Raw genomic sequence first — 11,376 nt, 5'->3', positions numbered from 1 at the left:
CTGCTGGGTGTTACTGAATAGGATTTGCTTCAGTTGTAGATACTCTCAGTGAATTCCCATATTGCTTTTAAAACTTGACTTGAATGGTCTTTGGATGGTAAGTAAAAATTCAGCTTGCTTAAAAATCACGGCTTGCAAATGGCTTAAAACCAGTTTTAACTCAAAGGTGTTAACCAGTTTAATGAAACAAAACTGTAACAGGATATAAAAGAGAAAAGTTGACCGAAGTGTGAAAATCTAAAACTTTTAACAACTTAAAACTTCCAGCAAAGCAGTTTTGTTGGCAGTAACTGAATTATATTCTTCACACATAAGAGTTCACTGTCCAGTAACCTTGTCTCTTATTTTGCCAGTAAGTAGATTGATAAAATAATGCTGATGCATGCTACTGGGAAAAGTTCAAGAAAGTCTCTTGGTTGGCTGGCCTGTGCCTCTGGATCAAAGTCTCAGATCCAGCAGCACAGAGTAGTAAATAAGTAAATAGATTAAAATAGAATATCCTGGTAAGATAATCTTTGTATAATCAAAACCTATTCAAATACATGTAGTTTGGATACAAAATTATTATTACTTTATTTTCTAGTCAATTATAATAAACCCATATGGGAACTAATCTTCACAGTGACTTCTATTTCAGTGGGTAGCTTTCATTGCATTTGAGTAGAAGGCTATGACTGGGAAGTCATGGGAAGTAGTTTCTGTAGAATAAGTACTACCTGTTTACAATGACTTTCACAATAGCTGTTTGTTAGGTGGGATCTTCACAGTAAGTAGTCCGACTTCATGATAATGCTGTGCTTTACTGGGATCTTGCCTTAAAAAAGTGAGACCCCGTGTCATTCAGAAGGTAGGTATTTTCATGAATACAATGCATAACATCCATAATTCTACTGTCAAATGAAAGGATGAATATGAGCCAGCAGTGTGCTCAGGTGGCCAAGAAGGCCAACGGCATCCTGGCTTGTATTAGGAACAGCGTGACCAGCAGGGCTAGGGAGGTGATCGTCCCCCTGTACTCAGCTCTGGTGAGGCCGCACCTCGAGTACTGTGTTCAGTTTTGGGCCCCTCGCTACAAGAAGGACATCGAGGTGCTTGAGCGGGTCCAGAGAAGGGCGACAAAGCTGGTGAGGGGCCTGGAGAACAAGTCCTACGAGGAGCGGCTGAGGGAGCTGGGCTTGTTCAGCCTGGAGAAGAGGAGGCTCAGGGGCGACCTTATCGCTCTTTTTAGGTACCTCAAGGGAGGCTGTAGCGAGGTGGGGGTTGGCCTGTTCTCCCACGTGCCTGGTGACAGGACGAGGGGGAATGGGTTTAAGTTGAGCCAGGGGAGTTTTAGGCTAGATGTTAGGAAGAACTTCTTCACTGAAAGGGTTGTGAGGCACTGGAACAGGCTGCCTAGGGAAGTGGTGGAGTCACCATCCTTGGAAGTCTTCAAAAGACGTTTAGATGTAGAGCTTAGGGATATGGTTTAGTGGAGGGCTGTTAGCGTTAGGTTGGAGGTTGGACTCGATGACCTTGAGGTCTCTTCCAACCTAGAAAATTCTGTGATTCTGTGATTCTGTGATGAAGGTGAGGTGAGCAATGCTTTTTTAACAAGCTTTACCAAGACACTAAAACAATGAATTTAACTTGCACGAATGTGTTCCTGAAGCGTGCATTTTACCTATGCGAGTAAGAGACACTATAGTTGAAGTTGAATTCCATTGGAATTCAAGAAAAGATATTTGTTCTGTATTATACCAATAAGCCCTTGCAGTAAGTTTATTTCTTAAGGTATAATCAATATTTATCAAATGGTAACAACAGTAACTTTTTTAAAAGTATTGGAAGAACAGTGAGCCATCTTTTGCACGAGGAATTCTAGTTTTGTCAGAAAACAACTTAAAAACATCAGGAGGTGGGGCAAGATCCATAGGTGGGTTAGTTCTCGTTACCTCTTTAACAGGGAAAGATTACACCTGGGAATGTGTCAGCAAGATGGCTAGTGTTGTAAATGATGTAGACCAATTCTTTTGTTCAGTGCCTGTGTAATAAAATAACCATCTCACTTCGGAACTGAGCTGGCAGGCAGCTGGATCTCCGCCTTTACAGATAAGCCTGTGTGGTTTAAGATGATTCTACCCTTCTTGTATTTAATGTATGAACAAATACTGCTATTGGGAACTAACATTTCATTTTTATTTCCTCAATATAATACTGCAAAATGCTCCTAAGTGCTTTTTGTAGTTATGTACAGCATTTACACAGCATGTTACAAACTGCTAGGCACATATTCTTGAGGAGGTAGCATGTGTATCTTCTATACTTGAACTCATGTCTGAGGCAGGAAAAGCAGTTTCTAATTCCAGATGTTTCCTCCCCAGTTTTTGCTGCCTTTGTTAAAGCCATTTCAAAATAAGGACAGAAAAACTTTTATCCAAATAACTTGAGCTAAATATAAATAACCTGAATTGTGCCTACCCTGAACACATTATCTCTAATAGAGTCTTAATTTGGGCAGGTAAATGAAACATGTACAGAGACTGTTCTGTGACCTCCCGCTATACACATGCACAATCTTAGTATATCTGGGGGAGCTGTTGTATGTGGTAAGAGACCTGATACGTGTTGAGCAGGATTTTTTGTTAATACTGGCTAATTTGTGAGCACAATATAAACACAGGACACGCAGATCTGAAATCTGGAATCGAACTGCTTAAAACAATTGAAAACAACCAAGTTTCTTTTTTGATTTGAGGGTTTAAATCATGTTTGTGACAGGATGCAATTGCTTTCCTGTCTACTGTAGTGTCCTTGATCTAGTTTATTGCAGCTGGAAAAAAAAGGCCTAAGTCTTTACTTAACAGATGATGTACTAGAAAAGCACTTTGCTTGTTAATGGTGTATTGGGAAAATACAAAGACTGAATTAAAGGCAGAGGTACCACAAGAGGGTGCCATTTCTTTTATTTGTCATACTTGACTAAACTTATATTCTGACTAGTCACTAGGTATCTGAAATGTGAGGCTGTTAAGCACCCAGGCATCTCTTGCACTTTGCTTCTGAGAGTTTGCAGTGCTCATTTATAGCACTGATCAAAGCACAGCAATTTGCATGGTAAGCCACAAAGCGCTTACTGTTAATACAAAATGATAAAGCAAACGCTTTTCAACTAGTTAACCAGGTAAAAATTACTCCAAAGATGCTTTGAAGCATGAGTTGTGTGATTCATCAATCTTATATTCGGTATCTTCACTGGTTGACGCATCCAGTATTTTATCCAAGGTTACGCTTTTTATATGAAAGCCAATATGATGCTCCTTACACTTTATTTCTGAAGCTTTCCAGACAATTGTATTTTGTACATTACCCCACAACTGTTACCTGTTTTTTTTTTCCCCTTACATTTTCCAATTTGGGGTTCAGTGCATGTACTGAAGATCTGGTGAAGTTGCCAGCCTCCTCACTGCCCTGGGGAGGCTGGTAAGGACACGAACACAGAAGTTACAACTTGTTAAAGACCTGGCAGTGAGACAGTGGCAATGTCAGGCATGAAATTTCATCATGCATGTTACTTTTATACTAATAAGAAAATAAATATACTGCGTTTAACAAAGCTGTACATTATTCCATCATTTAATAGAAGATGTGCCTTTCTCATGTTCGACAGTAAAAATTAAAAAAAAATAATAATAATTCTTGGATGCAACCCTTGATGGGATTTTCAAAAGCTGGCTCTGCTTAGATTCTAATACACATTTCAACTTGATATGGTAAGGAATTCAAACATTGCTGACAGTTTTTTAAAAGTTCATATTGCGTGTGTTTTAAATAGCATTTTAAAATTATAAAAATATCAAGAGTAGTGAACCATCTCTTAACATTCTAACTCAAGTATTGGGAAAAACAAGTTGCTTTGATTAATTAAAATGTTTTATAACCCTGGTATTGCCAGGTGAATTTCTGCATTTGTAGTTTTGGAACTTACTCTGGAAAAGCCTTACCCTGAAAAAATGGCTTTCTCAATCTCCATCACTATTTCAGGAAGAGATTTTTCTAGACTGACAGTAATAAAGTTTTCTGGTGCTTTAGGAGGCTCTAGAGTGTCAAACTGAGACTTGAGTAGTTCCAGTGGCATGAAGTGTCCTCTCCTCTTCTCCAGGCGGCGAGCAATGAGCTCTATAGGACCATCCAGATGAACAAAGAGGATCTTCAGTGCTACATTTTCTCCTGGTTTCTCTGGCTGGTTGCTTTCAATTGCAGATACTCCACTAACTAGTACACGTCTATACATTTTCTTCAGTGCTGAACAGGCCAGAACAGCATCTTGGCTAGATGATTCTTCTCTGTCAAATAGAAAAAAAATATGTCACAGGAGACAAACCTTTTACCCTTGTAGAGAACAACCTTGGGTGTATTGGTAGGCAAACCAATGCCACCTGCTTCCAAGTACTTGCAATTACATGTTGGCATTAGGCCCTGTTGAAGTAGACTTGATTTTGGAAAGTTTCTGGAGCTAGACAGAGGCCTTGGGCTAGCATGTGACAAAAAGTGATGGAACTAGCATAATAATCTAGAAACATCTCTCAGTAAATTAACCCCCACTCTAACAAGGTATGACCAGCTGGTGCGCACACACTAGTAATTGCTACTGCATAAAGCCAGAGCAAGAAGACCTCTAGGGAATACGATGCTGAGGAAGCTGGTGACACTTCGTCAGAGTAACTTTTGAGATGCTTTACGTATGCAAGGTAATTCCCTACACTCTGGGAAATACGAGGCTGATGGTACACAGCGTTTGGTGTGGTTTGTTTCCTCTTCAACCTGCCCCTAGATGATCAATCCCATGATCCACGAAGGGACATGGTATACATGGAGCAGGCTGTAGGCAAAGGGCAGTTGGTGGCCGTGTTAATCACCCTCTTCCTATTTGCAGTAAAAGTGCAAGCAGGTGAAATGCACCATCACCACATGGAGGCAATTGTAACCAGACAAATATGGTGTGATGAGTCACAGCCTTAACTCGCTATGGTAAGTGCCAATCTTGATGGCTTTTGGCAGGCATCTTGCCAGACTAAACCTCCCCTTCTCTACATTTCAGCTCCTAGATGCTTCTGAATAGGTAGCAGCTTGCTCAAAGGTTGAGTGCCAGCAGTTCAGCAGACTTCTGCCCCATGAACTCTCAAACTCTCAAAATCCATTCTTCTGTTTCCAACCTATTTAAAAACTAAAAGAACACCTGATAATGGTGATAACTCAAAAAGGACGAGGAGGTGGAGTGCAGTAAAATCAGTATTTAAGCTTTAGTGCTGTCTGGAAATTCACAGAACAGTTGAGGTTGGAAGGGGCCTCTGGAGGTCATCTGGTCCACAAGCAGGGCCACCTACTGCAGGTTGCCCGGGACCACATCCAGACAGCTTCTGAATATGGACAGAGTCCACGACTGCTGGGCAGCCTGCTGACAGCACTCAGTCACACGCACGGTTCCTCTTTAAGTTCAGAAGAAACATCCCATGTTTCAGTTCATGCATACTCTTGACCTGTCACTGAACGCTAAAGAGCCTGGTTCTGTCTTTACAGCCCCCTGTCCAGATAAACAGACACCTTGGTGAAATCCCAAGCTGCCTCTAGGCTACACAGTCCCCATTCTCTTTCTTTCTATGGGAGGTGCTCCAGTTCCTTAATCTTCATGGCCCTTTGATGGACTCTCTCCAGTAGCTCCAGTTTGGAAAGCCCAGAACTGGACTCAGTACTCCAGCTGTTACCTCACCCATGCTGGGTGTAGGGAAAGGATCATGCATCCTTCCACCTGCTGTCAACACTCCTCCTAAGGCAGCCCAGGGTATTGTTTGCCTTCTTTGCAGCAAGAGCTCACCACTTGGTGTCCACCAGGACTCCCAGGTCCTTTCCTGCAGAGCTGCTTTCCAGCTGGATGGCCCCCAGCATGTAGTAGTAGCCCAGGCACAGGACCCTGCACTTCTTGTTGAACTTCATGAGATCCTTGTCAGCCCACTTCTCCAGCCTGCCCAGGTCCCCCTGGATGGCAGCAGGACCACCTGGCATATCAGACACTCCTCTCAGTTATGGGTCACCTGCAAGCTTGCTGAGGGTGTACTCTCAGACCACTAATGGAGATGCTAAGCTGCATTGGACTCAGTATTTACCCACGGAGTATACCACTAGTTACTGGCCTCCAACTAGACTTTGCACCACTGATACCAGCTTCTGAGCCTGGCCTTTCAGCCAGTTTTCAATCCGTCACACAATATACTCATCCAGCTGCTATTTCATCAGCTTCTCTATGAGGATCCTATGCAAGACAGCGTCAAAAACCTCATGGAAGTCCCAGTTGATCCACTGCTCTCCCTTCATCTACTAAACCCATAATTTCATCACAGAGGATTATCAGGTTGGTCAAGCATGACAACCCCTTTGTCAACTACTCCCATGATGACTACTCCTACCTAGTTTCTTCTTTCATGTGCCTGTGCCCAGAATTAGTTGTTTCATCACCTTCTCAGGGGTGAAGGTGAGGCTAACCAGCTTGCAGTTCCCTGCAGTTCCCCCTTCCTTTTTTCTTGAAGAAAAAGTAGTTTTACTTTTACATTTACTTTCTTCCAGTCATCAAGTACCTCTCCCAGTTGCCATGACTGTTCAAAGATCATTGAGAGTGGCATCTGCCCACTCCCTCCATGCTCATGGGTGTATCCCATCAGGGTCTGTGGATTTATGTAAGTCCATTCTGCTCAGCTATTCTTTAACCTGTCCCTCTTCTGCTGGGAGTAAAACTTCCTTGCTCCAGACTTTTCCCGCAGGTGACTGGAGCCTGAGATTGCTAAAAAAATAATTAAAAAAAAATAAAAATCAGTCTTGCTAGTAAAGACCGATAGGAAAGGCCAAGGTACAGAACACCTTCTTCATGTTGTGTGTCACTATGCTCCATGCCCCAATCCAGCAGCAGACTTGCATTTTACCTAGCCTTCCACTTACATACCTAATAGAAGCCCTACTTGTTGCCACTGATATCCCTCACGAAAGTCAGCTCCAGGTGGGCTTTGTCTTTCCTAACTTTGTCTCTGCATCCTCAGACAGTGTCTCTCCATTCTGCCAGGGTTACCTGTCCCTGCTTCTACCCTCTGTATGCTTCCTTACTATGTTTCAGTTTTGCCAGAAGCTCCTCATTCCTCCCAGGCCTCAGAATTTTTGCCTGACCTTCTTGTTGGCATGGACTGCTCTTGAGCTTGGTGCAGGTGATTTCTGAATATTAGGGAGTTTTCCTGGGCCCATCTTTCTTCAATGGCCTAATCCTACGGGACTCTTCCAAGCAGATCCCTAAAGAAGCCAAAGTAAGCTCTTCTCAAATACAGGGTTGTGTTCTTGCTTTTTGCCTGCCTTCTCCTTTCAGGAATCTAAATGCTGCCATCTCGTGGTCACTGCAGCCACTGCTTTGAGCTTCACATGCCCAACAAGCCCTTCTCTGCCTGTAGGATGAGTGAGATTCAGTAGAGCACTTCTTGTTGTCTTGTCTGTCACTGGGTCAGTATTTGTCATTAATGCTACAAACCTCCTGTATTGCTGTGGTGTTCCTGCGTGCAAATATCAGCATGGTTGAAGGCCCTGATGACCAGGGCTTGCAAACATGAGGCTGCCTTAAAGAGCCGTCTTTAGAAGCTCTTCATCTACTTGTTCTTCCTAGGCAGGAAACCTATAGCAGGCACCCTCTACGATGTCAACATATTGTCCTGCTCTTTAATCCTCACCCATAAGCCCTCAGCTGGCTCCTCATCTCTCCCCAGGCAGAGCCCCGTGCATTCCAGGCGCTCTCACATAAAGGGCAACTCCTGCTCGTTGGCTTTCCAGCCTCTCCTCCCTGCATCCATCCCTCCAGTGCAGCACTGCAGCCATGCAGCCATACCTGCACCTCACCAAATGAGTTGGACCCACCTCTTCCAAGCAGATACTGATCCTCCAGCAGGGACCCATTGGCATAGAAACCAAAATGCTTTTGCCAACACCAGTTCTGCAACCAGTTGCTGGCATGCAGTATCAGTGTCTTCCTTCTTACACCGTTTTCCTTCAAAGGAGAGACTGAGCCCCCCCCACCAGCTGGGCCCCCATACCCCTAATTCCTCTTTACAAAGCAGGCTTCTTAGGGGTTTAGCGTAACACACTGAATTAAAGCAAGATGTAAATAAAGTGCTCCAGTTTAAACGCTTTTTAAAGCATTTTTAAGTTTAAGAAAATTTCCTTTGAATTATCTTTGAATAGATGAGGCAAGGTAATTTGAGTTTAGGAAGTACAAAATTATTAAAATTCATAGTTAAATAAAGAGTTGGTTACCTGATTTAAACCTCTGAATATATCTTTTAACTATCAAATGCTTAAGCATTTTGGACTGTATCTTACTATTACTAAAAATATTTTAGAAAATTTTAATCCAATTATTAGTGTATTCTGTGGCTATGCCCATTGTAAGTAGCCAATGTCAGGTTTATTATCAAACCAGATCCTTGAAATGATCTACTGACAGAAGAAAAACAACTATCATAAATGATTTTCCCAGGGATAACCCCAGATTCAAGGATTAGCTCACCCTTTGCAATTATTATGACACCTTAGATTAGTGAAAATAGAATGCTTTTACTAGCTGCAAAAGTTCTTACACTATCACATACATTTCTGTTTCAGAATACAATGAGGAAAAATACTTATTTTTGAGGTGGGGGGATTTTATCTTGTCTTTAACCTGAATTCCTTAAATGCAGAGGTTCTCTTACCTCCTTAGTATATCATGCAATGTACAAAGCCATGGAATCCTGTCCTAGAAACAAAACAAGTTAGTTCAAAATTGTTTGGGAAATTGATTTGAAAGAATCACTTTTAACATTGGGAACATTTAACTAGAGGTGAAAATTAGCATTAAAATTTATAGCAAGTTCAGTTTACATTCTCTTTCTTACTAATGTAGATATGCTACCACTGCCTGAACGCTAAGAAGTGCAAGGCATCTTATTAATATGGTATTTTTAGGGGAATAGTACTTGTTATATTACAAATACTTAGATGTATCTGATGGAAATAATATGTATTTACACATAGCATGCACCTCATAAGCCTTTGAAGGACAGTCAAATTCTCTCTCGCTTCTATTATACAATTTATTTTTACTTTTCTATTATACAACTCAAATGTTAAGTCTGCTGTAAGATAGCAGCTTTCACTGCTTGAATGGTTACTTCTTTTTCCTTATGTCTTGACATATACATACAACGCTTCAGATCAGAGTTGAGGCTTTCAGGAACTACTCCAAGGTGTCAAAACAGAGCTAAATGTACTTATGTGCAATAACTTAATTATATCATTTTTATTGCAGAAGCACTCACAAGTAAATGTACTCATAGCCACAATTTTGCAACACCTTTGCTCAGGAGATTGGCAAAGGCAGTGTGAGTGATAGGTAGTTTTCTTAGTATAATCTGATTTTAGGCCCTAAACTCACAGCAGCATTTGTCATACCAACTGAGCATTAAACTATTGCTCCCATCTTTCAGTGTAGTTACTACTGTGTGAGTGCAACAAATGAAAACACGGATACATAAACACAACAGTTGCTGTCATTAGACAACCACTTCCTGATGGCATTCAAGCAAGCCCTTGTAATTTTGGACCACTGATGTTTCAAAAGAGTTACTTCCTCCTTGCTTGGCACCATACACCAATAACCGCTGGTCATCCAACTGTGCAGTGCCACTTTACATGTCATAATGGTTTTCATGAACTTCCAAACAAATTGAAGTATTTAATAAGTACCTACAATATTATCTTCAGTCTAAAGACACTCTTTTGAAGAACTCTCTAGTTCAGGCTTACATGTCTAGAGATTTCCTACAAAAAGTTCAAGAGGTGTCTTGTTGTAGCTTTTCTAATTTACTCAAGACTCTGAATTTGTAAGTATTGTTTGTAAACCCAAGCTTGATCATTTTGGCATGTTTAGGCTAAACAACAGGCTGAAGGGGAGGAAACACATTTTAAGTAATTGCATATAAAACAGAAAGTTAAGGGTAGTCTTCACAGTAGTTGAGAGTGATGTACTTCAGTAGAGAAACAGGAAGACCTTTTTCTGTCTTTGTGTTTTTAATTAAAACCAAAACCACGTAATCTAAAGTTGCAGTACTATATGCTGATGTAGAGGAAAGATTTCTGATAGATCCTGAATCAGCAAACTATTTGAGCTATCAGGCATGTTTTGATTTTTTTTTTTTAATTATTATTATTTATTGCAGAATCCCTTGTAACATAAAAAGCCTCTCTCTCTTATTAACTGCAGACCTACACATTCAACCTATAGTCAGTTTATAGTCAGCCTAGCTTACATGAAACACAACCTATTTTAATGTGATTTGCTAGAGGTTTTGCAGAAAGGTCAGATTTCGCAAAGAGGTCTTGATGACTATTCTTTGACAATTCATACAAATTACCTCATCGTTTAGTGGTATTCCTGATGCCATCTTCTTTTTATTCTCTGAAGAATGGTAATCATCTGCATCATAGAATTTCCATCCCAGCTAAGAAAAAAGAAATGAATGTGGATCACTCAGCCAAAGCAGACTAGCTAACAGGGATCACAGAACTTAACAGGACGACACCCGAAAATTATTGGCCTCTTACACCACCGCGTGAATCACCATTTATGCAATGATGTTTATCCCCAAAATCAAGTCAGCTCAGTAACAGCAAGAGCTGATGGTAATGGCTGTTGTTAGTAGCCCACGCTGCACTGGTGGTGGGCACCCATTTCACGTCTGCAGACTGCACCTGAAGGTACAGCTGCCACGCCAGGTTTGGGTACCACCCGTGGGCGAGCTCTGGGCTGCCGGATGGAGTCAGAGCAGGCTCTCTGGTCAGAAGCAATGCCAAAACACCACAGAACAACCCAGTCGTACCTTCGCTGCCAAACGCGACCCAACCGTGGTCCTGCAAGAAAGCACAGCCGGTTGGTTACCTGCGGGCCCCGGGGCAGGTGTGCGTCCCCCTGCCACCCCCGGACCTGGCCCTGCCGCCCCGAGGCGCGGCGTGGGGGTGCCCCGCCGCCCGGTACCTACTTCCCCGAGCCGCTCACGCCCATGACCACCACCAGCACCATGGCCAGACCCGCCGGGACCGGGACCGGGACCGGGACCGGGACCGGGACCGGGACCTGGGGCCGTGACTGGGACCGGGAGCGGCCTCCCCTCCGCCGACGGCCCGCCCCCGGCTCCAGCAGGGCGGCACCGCGGTGGGGCGGTGCTGCTCGGTCCCGCCCCAGGGCAGGAGGCCCGGCCCGGCACGGCACGGCCCGCCCGGTGCTGCTTGGTGCAGTTAGTTCCTAACGCTGCCCTCGTTTCAGTTTATATCAGGCTT

General features: G+C 42.8%; 1 protein-coding gene across 1 annotated transcript; it reads right to left on the bottom strand.

Annotated features, from left to right (window-relative positions):
• Positions 1-3,288: 3,288 nt before the first annotated feature.
• On the bottom strand, positions 3,289-11,223 carry IDNK (IDNK gluconokinase). The gene is made up of 5 exons (XM_032205376.1): positions 11,079-11,223; positions 10,920-10,950; positions 10,455-10,541; positions 8,754-8,797; positions 3,289-4,322 (listed from the first exon to the last, which is right to left on the bottom strand). Exons 1-5 carry the CDS (start codon positions 11,117-11,119, stop codon positions 3,977-3,979), a joined length of 549 nt encoding a protein of 182 aa, XP_032061267.1. The 5' UTR covers positions 11,120-11,223; the 3' UTR covers positions 3,289-3,976.
• Positions 11,224-11,376: the final 153 nt, after the last annotated feature.

The sequence above is a fragment of the Aythya fuligula genome, chromosome Z, assembly GCF_009819795.1.
Source record: "Aythya fuligula isolate bAytFul2 chromosome Z, bAytFul2.pri, whole genome shotgun sequence".
NCBI classification, from domain to species: domain Eukaryota; kingdom Metazoa; phylum Chordata; class Aves; order Anseriformes; family Anatidae; genus Aythya; species Aythya fuligula.
This window is presented reverse-complemented; position numbering and strand designations above follow the sequence as displayed.

Coding starts and splice junctions, on each gene's coding strand:
- IDNK (XM_032205376.1), bottom strand. CDS start 11,119: ATGGTGCTGGTGGTGGTCATGGGCGTGAGCGGCTCGGGGAA. Junction 8,798..10,454: donor GAATACCACTAAACGATGAG/GTAATTTGTATG, acceptor TTTTGTTTCTAG/GACAGGATTCCATGGCTTTG. Junction 4,323..8,753: donor TTGCATGATATACTAAGGAG/GTAAGAGAACCT, acceptor TCTATTTGACAG/AGAAGAATCATCTAGCCAAG.